The 21,617-nt window shown below is 34.0% G+C and overlaps 1 protein-coding gene and 1 long non-coding RNA gene across 3 annotated transcripts in view; one reads left to right on the top strand and one right to left on the bottom strand.

The window, feature by feature from the left end:
- The first annotated feature begins 1,817 nt into the window (after positions 1 to 1,817).
- The window catches only part of LOC129948062 (E3 ubiquitin-protein ligase ZNRF2), a 63,793-nt gene continuing 43,993 nt past the window's right edge, over positions 1,818 to 21,617 (top strand). The window contains exon 1 of the mRNA XM_056058880.1: positions 1,818 to 3,565. Coding sequence (XP_055914855.1) covers positions 2,950 to 3,565 — 616 coding nt within the window. The 5' untranslated portion in view covers positions 1,818 to 2,949. The remainder of the gene's footprint in view (positions 3,566 to 21,617) is intronic.
- On the bottom strand, positions 13,189 to 14,326 carry LOC129948063 (uncharacterized). 2 transcript variants are annotated; one of them, XR_008781822.1, is made up of 3 exons: positions 14,125 to 14,326; positions 13,912 to 14,054; positions 13,189 to 13,817 (listed from the first exon to the last, which is right to left on the bottom strand). It is a non-coding gene; the product is annotated as an uncharacterized LOC129948063 (long non-coding RNA). The 2 variants fall into 2 exon arrangements; XR_008781821.1 differs by having other exon boundaries at positions 13,912 to 14,326.

Here is a 21,617-nt window from a genome sequence, read left to right as displayed (position 1 = left end):
AACAGACAAAGAAAGAAGTCAACGACGAAATAAAAATGAAAGAGAACTGTCAAAATAGATTCATGAATCTAGTTTCAACGTGTAATAGCACTTGAGAAACAGGATAGGATCACAAAGAAGAATTCGAAGATGTCGCATGCATCTAGATTCATCGTGTAATAGCAGACTTTGAAATAATTTTGGTCGTGGTAAGTAACATTATTTATACAATTTACCTACAAAATAAGAATTATTGCTTTTTATTTACAGAATACGGGATAGGAAAAAAAATTTTGTGTGGCTGCGTGGCAACAAAAAACGTCGGGAATAAAAGCCCGATAACTCTTTGTGGCACTGGCGGTGCTTTTATGATCCTCCAGAGTTTCAAACGCTATTTCGACGTCCAAGGGCGAGGAAGACTTGCTCATAGTTCGTAATGGACCAAAACATTCCACAATGTAGGCATCGTTGTTCCAGTAAATAAAACTATCGCCCCTTGATGGACAGGGATGCTAACATCAAGAAGATCCCCAGTCCTTTGGAAAGGAAGAAACCAAAGAGATAGTCATGGAGATTTTGCCTATCATAAGAGCTTCAGTGATCGGTCTGGATAAGTGTGATTTTGGTACGAAATTTGGAACTAGGAATTGACGTTTTCTGCTCCGGCCATAAGGACCTACACGAAATTGTTCAGAATCTTGGCAATCCCACTTATATTTTCCCGGATGGCCACTATATATGGCGATTCTGAAGACACATTTGGCCAACAGAAGCAATAGTCATAAGCTCAGTATTTTGGATTGAATTTGTTGTGAAAGAAGAAGAAAATATTTTAAATAAAATTAAACTTTATTGTAACACTTTTGTTTGTTGTTGATTCTATGACATATTTTCCAGACAATTAGCTTCTTCTTAGTGAATTGTACGGATCGGAAGAAGTAAACAAAGAGGATAGCTGCAGCCAAGCAAGCTTTTAAAATATTTAAAAGAACTTTTGGAAATTGGTCCTTCATAAAATAGATCACTCTTGGATTATAAGAATACTGTCGGTTGTTTTTTTTTTCTTTTGAACCTAAAAATCAGTAACTATGGTTCATAACGGCAGCTTCTTCCCATTTCAAAAGAAAGAAGATCCGATGACATCCAAACGCTCAATTGAAAAGAATAAAATGGTTATTTGATAATGGTTTGAAGATTTTTCTCACTCTTTATACTTTAACAAGATAGGAGTTTAATTTACACCGCATAAAAATGGACGAAGTGCTCTCTATGAACTTAACGGACAGAATTATTTTTGAAGTGTGATGAATCATCAAATATAATTGAACAGAATTATTAACACAGTTCAACATTTTCAAATGTCCAACGATAGACAACAACCATCTAAGTTCCTCATGCAGATACAAAAGCTATGTTTACTTAATATTATTCATATTTCGTGTATTACACCTTTCATTGCAAATTCTGGATGTTTATGGAATGTTTTTTTCTTGCATTTGTCTTGAGTTTTGACATTTTCATACTAAACCTTTTTAAATGTCTCTCATAATGTTCATTAATGTTGAATTTCATATTTGACGTTCAACGAATTTGAATAATTGAATGTCATTTAGAAATATGATTGCAATTCCAAATTATTCTACATTTTCTTTGGCCAAATGTGGAATTTTCATTTTACATCGAGAAGAATAGGATGATCTGTTCATTTCAGTTCTTTCACTGACTTCGAATCGAATCGAGTTTTTCAATAAACAAATCAAACAGAGCAAAACGTCATCGTCTCCAATGGAAAAAGCTTGCGTAGAAAATTTAGAAGAAGTAAAATAAAACACACAAAACACAGCTGTCTGTTTAGTCGTCTGAAAATTCTGCAGTTTCAAAATTTTATTTTCGTCATGTTGGCGACATAAAATAATAAAATACAAAAAAAATACTTGTGTTTCCAACAGAGTTGATTCAAAGTGTTCTGAGATTGCTGATTCTGGAGCAGAAGAAAGAATTTGCGAAAAAATCCCACAAGGAGGCATTATTTGGTGTCTTATTATTGTCCATCCCACAAAACCAAAACCGAATAAATAAATTAGTTAATTGGTCGGAGGAGCAATCATGAATACAGATTAAGCAACCCCTTTTTTTTTAGTTTTTTCTTCTTTTCTCAAGAGCCCAAGACTCGGCGAGAAAACAGTGATAATAGAAGGAAAAAAAGAATCCATAACAAAAGAGACTTGGTCATCAACCAGCGAACCTTTTTGGAGCTGTTTCATCGTCGCAAAACTTTTAAAGGTTTTCTCGGTTTCTCGCTTGTCAATTCTCGCAGACGTAAAAAGTGAGTTTCCTCATAATATTTGGAAACGAAAAAACAAAACTAAAACTTAATCGAAATCGAAATCAGTCATCGCATCGCGCGGAGTGGACGGAGAAGGTAGAACTCTAGAAGGGTGTGCAAAAAGAAGAAGAAATTGGTGAGTTTTCACACAGTGAATCAGAGCTCTTACATGTCGCTAGGCTAGCCCAGCCAAGACCAAGATGAAGTGATAAAGATTAATTGAGTGCACATGACAATCGATTAAAGTTCTTGCAAAATTTACTTATTTTTTGTTTCTATCGAATAAAAACAGAACAATTATTTCGAAACTCCGCCGCCGCCGCGGGCTGTGTGAACTAATTTTTGCGGCAGTCAACCAGGCAGTGGGAGTGGGGGAACAAAGAGCCATCTCTTGCCTTTCGCCCACCCAACAACAAATACCTTCTCCGCCTCCTCCTCCACCACAACCTTCCTCGACTGTCGTCGTCGTAGTCGTTGTCTCAAGTTTTAAAGTTCCTTTGTTTTGGTGTGATCTGAGTTTGTTCACACGACAACAAGGAACGGTGTTTGTTCTTGGTTTGCTTATTCACGAGACCGAAGAGAAAGAAACTATTCTGTGGTGGTCTTCTGACAGTTTCTGAAAAATCCCAACCATTGTCAGTTAGATGGGGGCGAAGGCGAGTACCCCAGCAAATAGTGGTCACCAGAGTCCACGGGCGCGCACTTTCTCTAGCAGCTCCAGCACCGAGGTGACTTCTCCGCCCGGCACTGGGCCTGGCTTCAACGTGTTGCGTGCTCTGCCCGGCATACAAGTCCCACAGAACGATCGCCAGAGGGCTCGCAGCCTCTCCTCTGTCCCAGACTTGCATCAATCCGGTGGCAGCGGAAGCGGGAGTGGGGGCGTTGGCAACAACAACAACAACGGAGGCAACAACATTCACAACCATCACCATCATCATCACCATCATCCACACCTAGTCGGCCATAATGATCGCAGCGCAATAATCAATCGCGGAGGTACCAGTTCTACGGCAGTTGTGGTGTCGTCGGGCACTCCCAATACCGTTGGCGTTGGTGGAGCCGGCGATCGCATTATCTACGGAGGCCATTCGATTTTGCTGAATGGAGGAACCACAACCGGTGGTGCTATTAGCTTGGAACAGGTCGAGGAAGCCGGGATAGTTGATGGGATAGCTGCGTCGATGGCGGCATCGTCGAATAGTGCCATGGGTCGTGTCTACACAGCGACATCGTTGCCATCTCATATTTGGTCGTTAAACGGTGAGTAAATCAAATGTTTTTATTTATACATACATATTTTTGTTAGTTTGTTTGTTTGCTTCACGTTCCTAGATAGGAAAGGAACTATCAATTTGGTTTTTAAGTGACCCGCTACGATACCGATACCGATACGAGTACGAGTCAAAGCCACAGACTATGTGCGCGATGGTAGGTCGTCTCGTAGTAAGTGTTGTATCTCTATGTACAAAGTACGGAGGAATGAAATTACTAACGTGTGTATATTTTAACTGCGTGGAAGGTCACTACAATTAGTTGGCTTGGTTTGGTTTGGTTGGTTGCGATGGGGAGTAGAGTAGCATATGAAAGTTCTGTTGTTTATGATGAGTTTTGATTTTTATTTTGTTTCGTTAGGCGCCGAGAACAAAGTCATTTGCGTATGAAACTACGATTATGCAATCGTGATAAATGATTTGATAGTTTTTCTTGTTGTTTGTTGTTGTTTCAAATGAAAATATGATGAGTCTGACTTAGGTTTTAAAAGTGGAAATAGTGTGTAGGTTTTATACATGAATGAAGTAGTAGACTTTGACATGGTTTGATAGTTCAACTTGTCCAATAAGTTAAAAGAGCTTATTTCAATTCCTATATTTCTTTAAAATGTTTTCAGAACTGGTTTTTGAAGACGTTTTTAATTTACTAAAATTGTTACTTTTTTTTAAATTGAAAAATTACTAAAAAACCCAATGGTTAGGTTAAAATGGGTGTCCAGTCCATGAAGGAAAACGGACTCACTTCGGCCAGTTTAATGGCCCATTGTGATACCACATGAATCTTGAGGCTTCCTCCTAATCTCAATAGAACCAGTTTGAGTCCCTTACGAAACGTGAGAGGCTGATTATCCTGATATGATTTAGACCGTTTAGATCGTTAAAAAAGAACTCTCCTTGTACATGTACAGAGAAGGTCAAGAGCGGTTCTTTCTCGTCCATACAGCTTCTGCAAAAGTCATTTGAGAATACGCCTAGCCGCGTGACGTGCTTTCCTATAAGACAGTGTTCGGTTAAGACACCTATTATCGTGCTTATATGCGACCTGCTCAGAGATAGCAAGCACCTTGAACGCTTTAAATCTAGTGTTGGCCAGATGTTTTTCGTGACCTGATACGTGATGATGTTGTTCCACCTGAGTCCTGCCCTCCCCGCAGCGTCTTGCATTAGCAACAGTTTACAAGTAGCGATTGGTATGCCAGTACTTGCCAGATAGCCTGTACTCTACCGTACCTGGCGAGTTCATCTGCCTGTTACCTGGAATGTCTCTATGGCCCGGCACCCAGCAAAATATTAAAGTGCTGCGCCATCTCCATTAAAAATGATGAGAAAATACGGATATGGAAAATACCCCTGGAACACGGTACAATGGAAGGAGGAATGAGAGACTTAATTTCAGTCGTTCAGAGTACGCACCTGCAGCAACCCCTTCTTTTGTTTTTGAACCATCTGTATAAAAATGGACTTACCCATCTTCCAGGAATCTCCTATCCTCCCAAAAAGATCTGGGAGGTATAGAAATCTGGAAATTTCAGTTGGGGGATGGTGTAGTCTGTGTGCTTTGGAATTGATTCTAAATACCTAAGAATTACAGAGTGGCCAATGTTGTTGTTAGTCCACTGCGACGAAGCTTTGAAACGAATAGCAGAGCTGGCAGCTATTTGTTTGCTAAATATGTCAAGAGGTGTTAGGTAGAGTAAGGTGTCTAGTGCCGCTGATGGGGTCGTGCGACGCGATCAGCTAAACATATGTAGGTAAGCTGAAGGTTGGACTTTATTTAATTTGTAGCGGTTTAAATCTTTCTCTAAAGCAGTCCAACATACTGTTACACCGTACATTACAATTGTTTTGATTACTGATGTGTATAGCCAATGCGTGATTCTGGGTTGTAAGCCCCGTTTATTACCTATAGCTTTTTTGCAGGAGAAGAGAGCTTCAGTAGCTTTTTTGACTCTTTCCTGTACATTGCGTTTCCAATTCTGTTTTTTTTTTAAATCTAAAACAAGGCTCAGGTACTTAGTCGTCTCGTCTGAGAATTTTAATTGGATTCCTTTAATATAGGGAGGGTTAAAAAATGGAATTCATGGCATTTACTTTGTTGATATCATGTAAATGTTGGTAGACTCATTCGGGCATTACGGTTTATTGAAGACCTGAAACTTTACATAGTCCCATAGAAATTACCCAAACAATCTAGACTGCTAAAATGATTTCTCAAGAGCTGTATGGTCAGAAAAGTATTCGCCTTGTTTTTATTAGCATAGGCTTGAATCCCAGGAAGCACATTGTTAGTTTGCATTGCGCTATAATGGCTACCTTTGACGGAAATATTTTGATCTGTCTTAGTTTTGAAGAAATAGGGACCAATGATTCCACCTGCTCATAAACCCCACCACGACTTAAATCGGGGTAGAAATGAAATTGGTTTAATATAAACGTTTGTTTTTTACAATTACATTTTTTGGAGTGAAACTTTATTTATTTAAACTTACATACAATTTAAGTTAAAATAGTATAAAGTATTCACGACTTGTATATCGGTTTTGTTAAAGCTTCTGGTAGTTAAACTTAATTTTATTTGTTATTGAAAATCTTTAATAATTGGTTGCCATCATAAACCATTTAAAAAAAACACCAATAATAGTCGTAAATTAAATAATGGTTGTCAACAGTTTAGCACCAATTAGACTTCTGCTGATAGTTTTTTTTTAGTTTTATTGAAGTAAATGTCTTTTTGTTGAAATTTACCAGAAGTGGTTTCCCTACAACATCCCGTTACTAAAAATTAAATTAAAACAATTCTTATCACGCTTCCAAACTTTTTATATCAATTTTTATCGGGTACATCTGTTATCCAAAGAATTGTTTAAAAAACTGCAATTTGGAACGCGTCTGTCAGGATAATATGGCTAAGTCTGTCATATACATATTTAAACTCAGGAAGGCAAGGGCGACCTATCCAAACTCTGCCGGATGAAATGCGGCCATCTTAACGTCTGTCAAAAAAATACTTGAAATCAGCCAGTCGTTGTACTTTTGTCGGAAACGCTGCAACTCCGTGCTGACAGACGAATATTTCTGTTGTCACCTACAGTGATGGAAAAAATAATAATAATAGAAACAAGCTTCGTGATCATTCTTTTTAACATATAAAAAGGTATTTGTGAAGAGTAGGAAAATAAAAACTACACAGAAAGATTTTTATTATTTCTTAATTTTAATTTATTCCTTAAATGCAACAATTTTTTTAAATATAATAATGAGAAATAATGATTAAAAGGAGACTTTTGATTATTATGTGGAAAATAATAGAAACAAAATTAGAATGGTACTTTTTATGTAGCGAGAAAGTAACTTAACGGTAAAAGTATTTCAAATTCTTTGGATATTTTGTAGAGGCACTCTTATTATTAATAACTGCCTTTACTGTTCCACCCATCAAATTCACCAATTTGGCACTTGTCTCTATTTTATGGAGTACCATTCTCTTTGAATTTTCGACCACAACTCGTCATTCTTTTTGTTATTACAATCTCCGATCCTTAGCTTTAATATACCCCATAAGTGTTCAATTGGGTTTGGGTCGGGGGATTGTGGTGGTCATTCCATAACATTGATTGTTTTGTTGTAAGTATTTGTTAGCCAATTTTGAGCGGTGCTTCAGGTCATTATCCTGCATGAACTCCCATTTTATTGGCACCCCTATTTAGTTAATGGTAGCCTAACTAAATTTAAAATCCCAAATATTGGAAATACACCAGATACTGAAAAGTACCCTAAAATCATTATATTCCCACCACCGTGTTTCACTGTCTTTTTTGTGGAGTTAAACTTCTTATCTTTTGGCCTTCTAACTTACATTTTTCCATCAGAAGTGTATGATCTTCGTTTCATCCGATCCCAAAACGTTATTCCAATAAAAACGGTGTAACTGTTTGTTTACAGGGAAGTCTTTGTATAATGCTCGTCTTGGTTAAAAAATGGTACTTTTCGCGAACTTCTCCCAGGTAGAATTGCTTCTATAAGTTGGTTTCTTATTGTTCTAGCTGTCCCTGATCAGTTTAATTCATTTTTTAGTTATCTTAGAGAAAAAAAATGGTTTCTTCTTACTTCACCAATAGTATAGCGAAGAAGTTTATCTTTTTCTTCATTGTTTCTTCTTTAGGCGTAAAGTTTCAAACCCTTTGTTTTTTGAACAGTTTAAGGTGTTTGTTGCTTGTTTTTCCAGCTTGTCTTAGTTTTTTCATCACTCCGCGTTCAAAGGGAGTACGACCCATATTTATTAAAAATGTAGATGACTTTTTACAAAATGTGTTTAGTATCGAATATAAAACATCTGACAAACTTATCAACAATTTCAAAACGCCTAAATGCCAAAAATTAGTCCTCAACTTGCAGTCTAAATGGAAGTTTTCCAGAACCCATTCACTAAAAATTTAACACAAATTGAACTTAAATGATGACTTACCCAAAGATTATGATGAAAAATGACGTAACGTCACGCGTGATCTATTAAAAAAGAGCCCATTGATAATCCAACCTCACGGTGAATCACCCCATATTAATTTAATATTTCTTTGAATAATACATAGTTTCACTTTTGTGTGTGACCTTGTATTTGAAATCCGTTTGGATTGATTTTTATAAAGTTTGATTTAATTGATTGATTTGGTATGTTGATGGTTTATCAAAAATTAAAATGCGGTCAGTTAAAATGTATACCGATAAATTTTGTAGTCCCTTTTATTAGATTGACAAATAATCTAAAACAGTTGTTTTATTTTAACGCAAATTGTCGTTTATTCATAATATCACTCAATGACGATATCCTTGCTATTGCTTTCTTAACGTCATTTAAACATTTTTGTTTAAAATCTCCTTCGAGGGGGCAAATCGCTTTGATTTCTTTTTATTTTATGTAAAATACAAATTGTACAGAAACTTAAATTTGCCGCTAAAATTTCCTTATGTTCTGACACTCTCTTCCGTTTCCTGTTGTTGGTCCAACACTATTTTATTCCTTTTTTGCGAGGCTTAATTTGGAGTTTTTAAAGACGTTTTTGTTTGTGAATGAGTAGAAACGATCTCATAACTTTCTTTGTACACGATCGAATTTAAAGGTTTATTTTAAAGACATCATTTTCCAAAATGATTTTTACTGGGTAAATCGAGGTAGACATGAACTAATAGTACCCAACATTTAAATCGCGTAAGAACATAGTCGATTGTCACTGTTTTGGTAATCAATATTGAAAATCAGCTTTTCTTTGTTCTGTGAAAAATGATAGATACAAATTTAAATTTGCTTGGTAATACTTAACCTATTTAGGAAAGTTCGTTCAAATTTTAAGTTTGAAGCAAGATTCTACCCAAAGGAATACATTCTTCACTCCAAAGCACAAATTTGGAAATCATTTCAAAATTTGTGAAATTTTATTTCATCACTTTTTTGTGTTCTGCAAGTGATCATTTTGAAAAATCAATTTACGCTTTCACCAGGAGTTGTAATATACAAACTGATACTGATTCACCAAGAAAAAAATTGCTATTTAGATGAGACGATTTTTTACAAAGCTCAAGCACCATGTAACCTTTGTTACAAATTTGTTTTCGGTCATATTAATTATAAACATACATACACATTTTGAAAAGTCACTTTTCATGACAGGAACTCATGAGACACTGTATTACTGAAAAAAATACCTCTGTCAATCTGGAGCTTGACTCTTGACTTATTAAAATAGGCCACTAGTAAAAAACTTCAAAAATGCAAAAGTTGTTGGTTTGTAGACATAAATACAAAATAACCGAGAAGTAAGAAAAAAGGGGTTAACAGGACTACTTCTTGGAATAAAGTTGTTATTTCATTGATTCTATAATAAATTGATTGTAAAGATCGCGAGAAGTTGATCTTGTTGGAAACAAATGTGGTCGATGTTCAAATGAGGCTTGAGTATTATCTTTGCTCCTTACTTTGCTTATTGACGAAGTGTTTCATCCAGAAATAGGCTTAGCAGTTAAATACCTTAAATGGACTTTATGAACTTTGAGAACAGATTTATTTTGTTCAAAGTAATTTTTTAAAATTAGAAAGCCTTGTTCTGGCTGTACAAAATTCATGATAAATTGCTTAACCATCCTGAACTGAAATTTCAAAACAGTTTCACATTATCAACTGTCAAAACCATAGACAGCAAATAATCGATTCATTTCATTTCCTATAGCGTGTAAAACCTCAAACCACTCTGAGTGTTATTATCTATTCTGTTTATGTTGGCTCTGTTGTATAGAACCTGGTGTTCTGTGTAGTCCAAGACACGGTCGCAGACATTGTCTCTCGAATACCCAAATCTTTTCGTTTTAAGATGGAGCAACGTTGAACCATACCGGGCAATCATCGGCCAGATAAGGGCCATGTAGCAAAACATATTCACCTTGCTGTCAAGATGGCAGCTAAAAACCAACCGTTTTGCCAGAGCAAAGGCTCCGATCAGACGGCAAGGTACTTTACTACACTTTTATTCGCCAGTGGCTGTCGATTTGTTCCAACCATCACTAGACCTTAACAGTTCTTTCTCGTATTCCTTGAGACTCCATACAGCGGTATCCTAAATAGAATAGTTTCTTATTTCTAAAGGTTGATTTTCAACTTGCAGCCATCGCAATATTGCTGAATCTTGTCGAAGTCCCCCTGCAAAAGTGTCTAGATAACCTCAATATTGGGGCCGTTTTGTACGTTATTAGGCATACGCTATTGCCTGAGTTAGAATTGCTATCAGATCACTGGTGTAAATGATGAACAAGATCGGCGAGTTAAACGCCCGCTGTTGAAGAACATTTTTAATATCAAAGATTTTGGTAGATGTTACATTTCCAATTTTGACAATAAATCGTCTACCAGTATGCATTTCATAAAGCATATACAACAGTGGTTTAATTTGGTAAGTCTGGTCAGGTTTAGATACAGAAGGCCTTCGAAACCATACGATGTTGAAACCCTTCTCCAAGTCAATCAGACAAGCACCCGTATATTGCCTTTTAGATTTGTTCCAATGGATATCAGAAACAAGCTTAGACGCAGCATGAATATTGTCTCGACCTAAAGCCGAACTGGTTATCCGGAAATATTTTCACGGGTACTGTCTCCTGCGAGGAATTGACAAATTCTCCAATAGTAATTCTTGTCATGAAAAGTGCTTTCTCAAATTTGCCGTTCGGATTCGGCTTAAGACTGTAGGTCCCTTCCATCCCTGACAACAGTACTCGCACGCAGGAATGGTTGAGAGTTGTCAGTCACTAGGCCCTAGTTCTCAAAGGGATTGTTGTGCCACCCAATTTATTTGTTTATTATTCCGGAGGTAAATGTCGTAGTACAATACATCGACACCTGCTGACTTCTTTTTCTTTAATGAATCGAAGATGACCTGGAGCTCTATCGTCGGGACTAATAGTCTATTAATCCCGTTTTGCTCGGATGATGGCATTTGCCAAATTTTCGTCATTGAACCTGGTAAATCAAAGATTCTCGGATGGCCACTGCGTTATGTCGTTACACAGGTATAAGTGGGGATGCAGGGCTCTATTCTCCAGGTCGTGATTAGGGCAAATGCTAGAATTCACCTTGTACACTTGCTGAAAAGCAGCCTTCACGGCCTTTGCTTTCTCCTACGGATCTTCGACAACAAAGAAGTCATCGTCCAAGACGGCGCAGAGTGATTCGGGTTGTATGGGAGAGCGGAAAAAAGTATGTTTAATCTGAACAGTTCAACGGATTTATTTAAAATTTGACAAACATTGGCATTTCGACAATTCTGCTTGCATAAATAATGCAAGAGCCTTATCCGGATTAAATTGTGAGCAGGAAAAGCTCTCTGATGTTGTTGCATAGTTTATCTCTACTTGAGGAAATATATTTCTAATTTCGTCCCTTTTATACTTTTTAGCTCGATAACAGCATTCGTCAAAACTCTTTCGTGGTCTTCCCATATTAGTTTTCAATACAATACACATTAGGTACACTTTCGCAAAAATCGAAATTCTTAGACCTGGGTCAATGTATTAATTTTGTTTTATTTTTAAAATAAAGTTTGACATTTTTTTTAAAATAATGGGCTTAACCAGTTCATTCTGACAATTAATACGGAAGAAATCAAACTTTTTGGTAAAAATCACTATCATAACGGTATTTTTGAAATCCGATTCATTGAAACATTTTTGATCTTAACTTCCACATCTAGACGTATCTGCAGCTGATTTGTGCTTTAACATGAATGTATGGAGCATATGATGGCATACTTACTTTCTTGGTATCTTTTGGCGCTTTTTTTAAATCAAAAAGTTAGAAAAAATGCATTTTCTCCTAGTACTAAAGCTTCAGACTTCTTATAGAAGGTATCTTTTATAAATAATCAATATTTTATTTTTTTTTAGATAATCGAAAATAGACCAATTAAATGATTTAAGAAGCTAGAGAATTTATTTAAAGGAACTTCGGAAAAAAACATCTCAAAATTTGTTGAAAATACGGTTCGCGATTTGAGTTAAATAATTCGTTTACTTATGAGCTTGTAAATCAGAACATACAATATATATGTTAAATTATACTTTTAAATCATACCCTCGGGTTATCTAAAAGTACTTAAACATAAAGTTTACAGAATAAATATGGCTTTTAAAAATGACTTTTTTCCGCTCTCGCACCACTGTGTGGCGGGTCTCCTGTCGTCCCCTGGAGCTTAACACAATGAAGGTCGTTCTGATCATTCCTCCAAAAGATCTTGTTAATTTGCGGAAACATACTCGGGTCACTAGATTTAACGGCCCGAATTTTGTTGTCCCAGTACAAATTAATGTTTAATCCATAGTTTTCATTGATCAATTTGTTTACGTTTTTTATCGACGACTTCAATGTCCGGCAGATGTGATCTGCTCAATCAGGTTGCCAATATTAATTAAAGTTTGTTTAAAAAAACGCGTATACGCCTCAGTGAACTATAGTTTTACTGTCGCTTAGGGGAAATCTAAAAATACGAGGGGTTTAATTATTTATTAAAAAAGTTACAATTTCAAAAATTCGACGTTGAAAAAAAACGGCAAATAATTTCACGAAGGAATATTATTTATAAAAAGTTTTATTTATATCTTTTCAAAAAAAAACAATTTAAAATATTCTGTTTTTCTTTGTAATAGCAATTTGGCATAACAGTTTCAAAGTACATTTTAGTGCTTAAAAAAAAGAGCTTTTTCATATCAACCTCAACTATGGTTTAAAAAATGCATTCAACAAAACATTTCTGTATTTCCTATAAGTTCGTTTAAAAGCGCTTTTCTAACAAAACATGTTATATTAGTTTCAATAGTTCTTACAATTGTAGAGAACTTATGAAATTCCACACACTCTATAGTTATTAAAGCACTTTTAAGCTATTGAAGTGCAACCCTAACCATCTCTTTATATCAAATCATCGAAGTCAATAAGCTAGATTAAACGATGGGGCGTCAAAACGACTCGTGGGAAGTAAGAATGATCTGAGATAGAGTCATAAGAGTCATAAAAGCCTAATTTCAAAAAAAGACCATACAAATTGTCGTTGCAAAAAAAACCATTAAACCATATTTTCGATACGTTCTAAAAGAAAGAACTTTTTATTATCAAGTCATGCAATTATTTTATCTCATTCTTATCGCAAAACTTACATATGGTTAATGAATTACGTTTTAAATTAATAATAACAGATTTTTAGCTACTGATTCTGACACGATCTTTGTTCGGGTATAAAGTAAACAAACAAACAAAATAATTTCAACAACAATAACAATATTATGTTTTGCAAATTAGAACATTTGCATTTACTATAAAAAAAATATCTCAAACCCAACTTTCTACGTCTTACAAAAAACTCTACCATACCCCCGATTTAATCTCTTTAGAAGATAAATAGCTTTTTTTGTAAACGTGTATCTAAAGTGCATAACAAACAAAACAATTTGATAATATGTACATTTACAATAACAACATCACAAATATTCAATTTAACAACAAAACAAAAAATTGTATAAAATATAACACCGAGAGAGTAAACATTCATATCGGAAAGCCAATAACTGATATCACGGTTAGGTTAGCGCTGATAAGATTTAATCAAATGAAATAAAATGAAAGGCCTTTGTGAACCTTCTTTATCGTCTCTTTCCAGTTTCACCACAATGGTCTTGATTTTGTCTGTTTTTCCTTATTTCAATACCTGCAACAAAAACAAATCCATTTCGTTTGGCCTTCTTATTATTGTTTATTTTGATAAATCGAATTTTTGATGTGAAATTACAAATTGTACGTACTCTTCTCAGAATGCCCTTCAAGATATTAGGTTCAATGTCTTGCAGCAGCTAAGTCAGTTCAGTTTCGATCGTGGACGAGATTTATACTTGATTCTTTTTGTTTTTGTATCTTACTTCTTACTTACTGACCACGACCAGCCCCACTGTATTTTCGTTCGTTTTTCGTTGTTGTTTTTTTTTTGGAACAGAAAGAGCTTTAGGAAATTTACTCACTCAAGAGAGTCATCGAATGTTGAACAGAACCAGAGGCAGAGCTATAGCCAGGCAAGACTGTGCCTTCCCTTAAAACTCAAACTCATTCTCAACCATATATCATCCCCAGAGACAGAGAGTGCCATTTCGAGAGATAGAGACATTGAAAATCGAAATCAGCTTCTATGTACGTGAAGTGAGAGCTTTTTTCAAAAAGGCCAGAGTAGAGTACAGAGAAGTAGACGAAAGAAACATTTTATTTTATTGAATTAGCGTGAAGATGTGGCAGAGATAAAATCAAAAATACAAAATAAAAATTAAGTGCTGCTACCTTTGCGTAGATATATTGAAGAAAGGTGAAAACTAAGTTACACAATCTTTCACTTTTAACCAGGGCAATATTTTTGTTGTGTCAATCTCTAAGCTTCGAGTTTCGAGTTCCCAGTTTCAATTTCAACATTCAGACAAAAGTCAAAGTAGCTCGTTTCGTCTATCGTCGTCTCGTCGGTCGGCTGTTATTAATATTCATCATTCAGTCTGTCAGCTAGCCAGCCAGCCCGTCAGACTTCTTAGAGTAGAAAGAAACTCTAAAAGCTCCTCTATCGTCAACTTCGACGTCGTCGCTCGTAGTACTTGTGTTGTGGTTGGTTTTTTGGTTTGGTCGAGAAGTCTCTTTGTGAATTTTAAATAAATGAGTAATTTTATTTAGCAGTTGAAATTACGTGCTGTTCGGTTTCGGTATAAGTTTTGCTTCTGTCCGTCGTAGACAGGTTAGACAAATTTTGTTCGCAAATTTATTATTTAACAAAATATTTGCGAAAGAAAATAAAAGAAAAAAGTTTTTTTTTTGAGCAACTATAAAACCAAATCGTGGTGATATATAAATTTTAAAGTGAATTCAAAATCAAAATCAACCGTTCTAAAAGAATTTTGGCCGTTCTGTCGTCGTCGTTGGGCTATAATTACATTTTTTCATCTTTGATAAAATAAATATATAAAAATACCCCCCACTTGAGGAGGAGGAGAAACAAACAAATCAGTGATCTCTGCTGTGAGTTTTTGTTTCTCGATTAAAAAGTCATCGGTTAGACCGATTTTAATCCCAAAAATAGAATAATTTTCTGCGAAAATAAAACAAATCAAAAAAGATTCAAGAATTAAAATTAAAATAAAATAATTCAACTGCAAAAGAAAACAGACAACGACGACGTAGACGTCGACGAACTGAACAAGGAACACCACAGTGAGTCTGTTGTGAATTGTGACTTCCTCTACCATATACCTATACTGCACCAGGCATCAAGCACCAGACAGCAGTAGCAGTGGAAACAGCAGCGTGTCTTTGTTGAAACCTTCTTCTTCTTCTTGTTTTTCATCATCGTCGTCGTGTTGGGCTGTAATCATTTTTCCGGTTCCATTCCTTCTCTCGTCGACGGCGACGACGAACCCAACAAAAATAAAAAAGGGAACACTTCTGTTGCGCTTCTTTTGTTCCTTTTAAATAAATATCATGGTGATATTTTATTTTATTAATAAAAAATAAATATAAATACAAAAATCTTTTGCTGCTGGCAGTGAACGTGAACGATAATAACCCAAAACGTTTGTTCTCCTTTCTTTCAAAAAACAAAAAAAAAAAACAACGCAATTATATTAACGGTCTTTTTTGTTTTGTTTATTAATTTGCCATACCTACGTGAACGTGAATTTATTAATAAAGACTACAATACATTTTGTTTTGATTAATAATTGCTATTAACCAGAACTTTGATTGTGTCGTCTTCTCATTAATGTCGTCGTCGTGTTGTTAGTTCGGTGATAAGATTGAGCTGTTTTTGTTCCTTTCTGACTGTGGTATCATTTTATTGATAAGGAAATAGCACATTTAGAGAACCTAACAACCTATTTTTTCGGATTCATTGATTCGAGAAGTTGTCCTGCATCGTATATCAATCATTGTTCATCATCGCTTCAACAAAAACTGATACAATTAATTATAATAATTAAATCAAGTTCTTTTACTCATTTTGGATTGAAGAGTAATTTTTTTTGTGGTGAGAACTGATTTGTGATTGAGATACTCGAATAAAATAAATTATTCAAAATGGGGCAAGCTTTTAGCAGTCAAAATACCCATAATGGACATCAACAACCAACAAGCAAATATATTGGTAAGCATTTTTAATAATTTTTTCTTATATTTCTTATTGTTTTGTTTGGGGGTTCTTATATTACGGACAACTGAGAACGATGAGGTTATGGTTTATGAATTTTCTAAGGCTTCAAATATTTCTTTCTTCTCATTACATATTTTGTATCTATGAGGTATGATGTATACTGTTCATAGTTGCATTGGTCGTGTGTTCTATTTCTGGCATAAAAATTACCTAAAACGATTTTGAGATTTGTATTCAACAAAATGTTTAAAAAAAACGAAACTTGTTTATTTAGAACTTGTTAGGCTTGTCGAATTAATTTCTAACGACAAGTTATGTTTATAGGTTCATGGGTGGTTTTTGAGAAAAAAAAAACAACGAAATTGTTAATAATGTTATTGTTTGTCAAGAGATGTGATGCAGGCAGTTCAGGTTTTCGATGAAGCTAGGTTTGGGGTCACTTATGATTGATAATGATCACAGTGAGTGTAAAATGTAGAAACTCGTACAAAAATCTAACTCAGTTATACAAATTTCAACAAAAAGAAAAATATTAGTTTGCATTTTTCTTGGTTATCATTCTCATGAGTAACGATAACTGATTTCAAGTTATGTTAAATATTTATTTTTACAGATGAGTCAAATGGCACTTTTCTTAAAAATAGAATCTTATATTCTAATCAGTTATACAGTTGTTGTCACAAAAAAATAGCACTATATTTGTATATACTAATACTAATTATAAAGCTGAAGAGTGTGTTTGTTTGCTTGTTTGAATACTCTTATCTCAGGCACTACTGGCCCGATTTGAAAAATTATTTCAATGTTAAATAAGCCATTTATTAAGGAATGCAATGGGCTATATATCATCACGCACGCTAAGACTAATGCATCAATAAATGCTGTGACAGCATAACTATGTCTGTCTTTGAATGTTTGCTCACTATAACCTTTTATATTATTGGCTGGTCCTATTTTAAAGAGACGGGTGAGATGTTCCCTTTATGCATCTGAAATGATGCTTTTGAACATGGTCTCTAAATTGGAAAAGTTTCTGGATTGAAAAATAAAAAGAAGGTATTTTTTTACTGACAATTTTTTTAAAATTCTTTGGAAATTTTACATTTTTTTAAAAATTGGACTGACTTTAGAATCTTTTTTGGCATATATATTTGAAGGCTTCAAATCTAATTGATTTTACAGGAGACAAATGTATTCGAAGTACTAAGTCAGTTCTTTCAAATCATAAAGCTGATAATATTTTCGAGTTCTATTGTTTTGACTGCAGCTGTATACATATTTTACTATGGAGATAAGAAAAAAGGAACAAAAGTTGATAGGTCAGTTTTTATGGGGCTTAATATACCAAATCGATAACTACCTACGTAAATGAAATAAAATTTTTCAAATAAAATATATTAATCGAGACTTTTTGTTGATATTTTTAGAAAAAGAAAGTAGGTACCTTTTTTGAAGCTTTCAAAAATTAAAGTAAAAACTAGATTCTTGTATTAAAGTATCTCGATTGGTTAAGTAACGCTTGTTTACAAAATGTAATGTATTTCGTACTGATTAACCCAAAAACGTCTTTTTCGATTGTTTTTTTTTTTTTTGATTTTCATAACTTGAGTCCAAATTCAAGAATATTCAAGTATAGTTTCTAGTTTTTAAGGAAATTGTTTTTGTAAGATTTAAAATTCACTTTATTGTTTATATTCCCCTATTGCTGTGATGGAAACATGTTTTCGAATTTAATAACACTTTAAATGGGGCTTTCCAATAAGAGGTTTCATTTAGCATAGTCCCCTTTTGGTAATATTGTCATTTTTAAATTTGTAATTTTTTCACATTTGACAAGTCAAAACTACGTTATTATTAAAAAATGGAATTAAATACCTTTAAATAAGGAAAATCATAAATTTTACCACAAATTGGTAATATTTTGCAGTCCCATTTTCTGGCGCCGAATGTTAGTTGTCTCTCGTTCGTTTTTTTTTTAAATATACAATTTCTAAAGATTAACTTAAAAAAAAGAAACTTCTTTTTTAGGGAATCAAGACCAATTAAAATATGCCTTGAAAAATACGCTGAAGTTTTAGTGTTCAATCCTAATTGCTTAACAAGGAATCTATTAAAAGCCTGTTGAACTCTTTTAATTCGATAATTCCTACTAATGTTTATTGGCCTTAGGATTGGAGAAGTCATTGCAGTTTCTATTGACGAAACCAATAGTATGTTTCAGCAACAAAAGGTTGAAAAATAAATCCTAGATCAGGAATCCCGTTTTTGTTTCATACTTTCAAGGTTTTGGCCATCAATAGTAAAACCAAAGAAGCAATGGCATTAAATTTAAGTTCTCCTAAAGATTAATGCATTTTGTATGGACAAACAAAATTTTATATCATCAAACATGATGCATTTTTTAATAAAAAGGATATTTCTTTTTCTAAAATTATTAAACAGAAGTGGTCCGAAAGGGCTTCCTTGTGGAACGCCAAATAATACTTTAATAAATTGAAGCAATTGCGATGACATATTTGTGTGTTATCATTGTTAGGCTGGACATTTAAATAGTAATTCTAATTCCAATGCTACAACCTCGATATTAAGAAATAATTTGTTTGTCACTTTTTGGCTTTCGGGTTAATGGAAGTTCGACTAAAATGTTACAATTTAGGAGAAATGAGAAGAAAGAAATTATATGATAAGTTTAATGCGGTATTGCCACGGGGTCCTAATATTCATAGTAGAAGTTAGTTTAACAAGAAATGCAAATTTCTTTAACACGATATCCAATATCCGTTTATTGTCAACAAAGGAAAATAAAAACTGCAAAAATTAATACTGTTGTAAAACCCCAACTTCATTTGACGTCTAGTGTAGGGTAGAAAGGTATGTATGTATGTATGTATGTATATTGAGGTATAATTAAAATGAAAGTTCTTGTAATCAATCTTATACAGGTTTTTATTTTTTTTACAACAAACTTAACCACGAAAGAGAGAGTAAAATAAAAACAAAAGCAAAATATACATTCACTCGAGACTCAAAGCGTTCAAGGTGTTCAAGCTCATAATTCATAATCCAGTTAAGGGTAAACGAGGTTTATAGTATTTTTTTTTCTTTTCTTGTTTAATTTCATTGTGGCGTCAAGTTTATATATTTCTTTTTTGAATTGCATTATAAATTAAATGATTGACATAGACATCAGACCATCAGACTAATGATGGAGGAGGAGTAACTCAATAAGCTTGAATGCACTGCACATGCACACTATAGAAAAACGTACCTACGCAGTGATTTCTATTTTAAGTTTTATTCCAAGTTCCAAGTCATATATCTTGATATATAAATGTACATATGTTAAGAAGTCAAGACATTTCAGCTGACTGCATTCAGTTTTCAGCTTAGGGGTCATATTTCATTAAGCTAGTTACATGTTAATATCACATGTTATTGATATTGATGAATAAGGTTTTAATAATTCAAACGTTTGCTAGTACATGTTTGGGGTTCATTTATATTTGTGACATTATGACCACAAAAAAAGGAAGTTGTAACTTTATCAACTTAATGAACATGACACTTAAGAATGAAATACAATATTGCAATTCTCTTAGACATGTAGAGTTTAAAATTCGTATTTAATGACTTCATGAAACAGTCCTTCGGTAATACCGAGTGAAATTTTTGTTCCATCAAAAGTGCAATCTTTACTTTCCCCCGAAACAATTGTTCCTCTTAAAATAATCCAATTAATTGTCAAATTTGTTTAATACCAATAAATTGCGAAACAATTGCTGGAAAATATGTATAATAATATAAATAAGATTGAAAAGTATGATTTTGAATGAATTACTTAAAAATATATATACCTACTTGAAAGGCCCATTAAGAAACTTGAGTTGAATTTCGTTTCCCCTGGAATAATGCTTCGAAAATTATTCTCTCTGAAATAAACTTCCCTCGAACAGAAATCCAATGAAAGTTGAATTTTCGTGGAATTTTCTTTTTGGTTTCCAATTGTTTTTTTTCCAGTGTTGAAAAATTCGCAATGATTTTAAAATCAGAAATCCTAGAACTTCCTGAAAATGTATACATTTGATGCCACTTACCGTACCTGAATACTCTTTTGAGGATGAATAAAATAATATTGGAAATGTTTTTTAAAAGTAAATGGTTTGATATGTACGACTCATGTTTTCAGTACATCTCGGAATTATGCAAATAAAATTAAATTTAAAGAATCAAGAAAAGATTTTCTGTCCTGTGCAAACATTTTCTGGTTGTAAAACATCAATATTCAATAACAAACTATTTACAACACAATTTCTCATTACGATTCAGTTGTGTTAATACTTTGTTTGTTTACAAAACAAAATTAAATTTAATTTCAAAATATAATTATTAATTCATTTTTAATTTCATTGCATGGATAATTTGAATAGGGTACTGATTCACTACAACCTTTAGTTCCATGATTCTACTGTAAGCCCTCCAAAGTATACTATAATATGGTTGTCTTTTTTTAGACGTGTGGTTTTGAAGAAGAAATTAAATGCATATAATTTGATGTTATGGCCAAGAATCTTGCTTTAATATAAAAATAAGTAATAGCGGTGGCTGGCTTGAATGAATTCCAGCCGAGAGGCACATGTTTCAATAAAATTTGTAGAAATAAGGGCCGTATGCCTGAAATGACGCGCCGGAAATTCTCTTTCAAGATGTCAGTCGTCTCGGGCTTATCTGCTAAGGCAAGCGTTTTCACATAACCCCACACAAAAAATTCATCGTTGTTAAGTCGCACACACTTGAAAAGCACGCTACAGGTCCTCGATGCGAGACAATCCGTTCACTAAAAGTGTTCTTCAATTAATTGATGCCTCGAGCTGACCGACTATTTTTCTAATAAACTTGATCCATGTAAATCTATCGGCAAACCAAAGTCAGCTGAGCATTAATCAAGTGACAGAAAAAGTATTGCCAGATTAAGAACAACACGTCTAAAAAACACACGTTATTAATAATTAAACTAAAAGTTTCCTTCAATTAATTGATGTCTCGAGCAGACCGACTATTTTCTCTAATAAATTTTACCCGAGTGAATCAATCGGAAAACCAAAGTCAGCTGAGCATAAATCAAGTGACAGTTGTACAAAAAACGTACTCCGAAAAAGTATTACCAAATAAAAACATCACGCCTAAGAAAACACCCGTTATTAAAAATTAAACTAACAGCATCCTTCAATTAATTGATGCCTTGAGCACACCGACTATTTTTCTAAAAAACTGGACCCAAGTTAATCAATCGGCAAACTGAAGTCAGCTGAACATAAATCAAGTGACAGTTGGCAATAA

The sequence above is a fragment of the Eupeodes corollae genome, chromosome 2, assembly GCF_945859685.1.
Source record: "Eupeodes corollae chromosome 2, idEupCoro1.1, whole genome shotgun sequence".
Classification (NCBI taxonomy): domain Eukaryota; kingdom Metazoa; phylum Arthropoda; class Insecta; order Diptera; family Syrphidae; genus Eupeodes; species Eupeodes corollae.
This window is presented reverse-complemented; position numbering and strand designations above follow the sequence as displayed.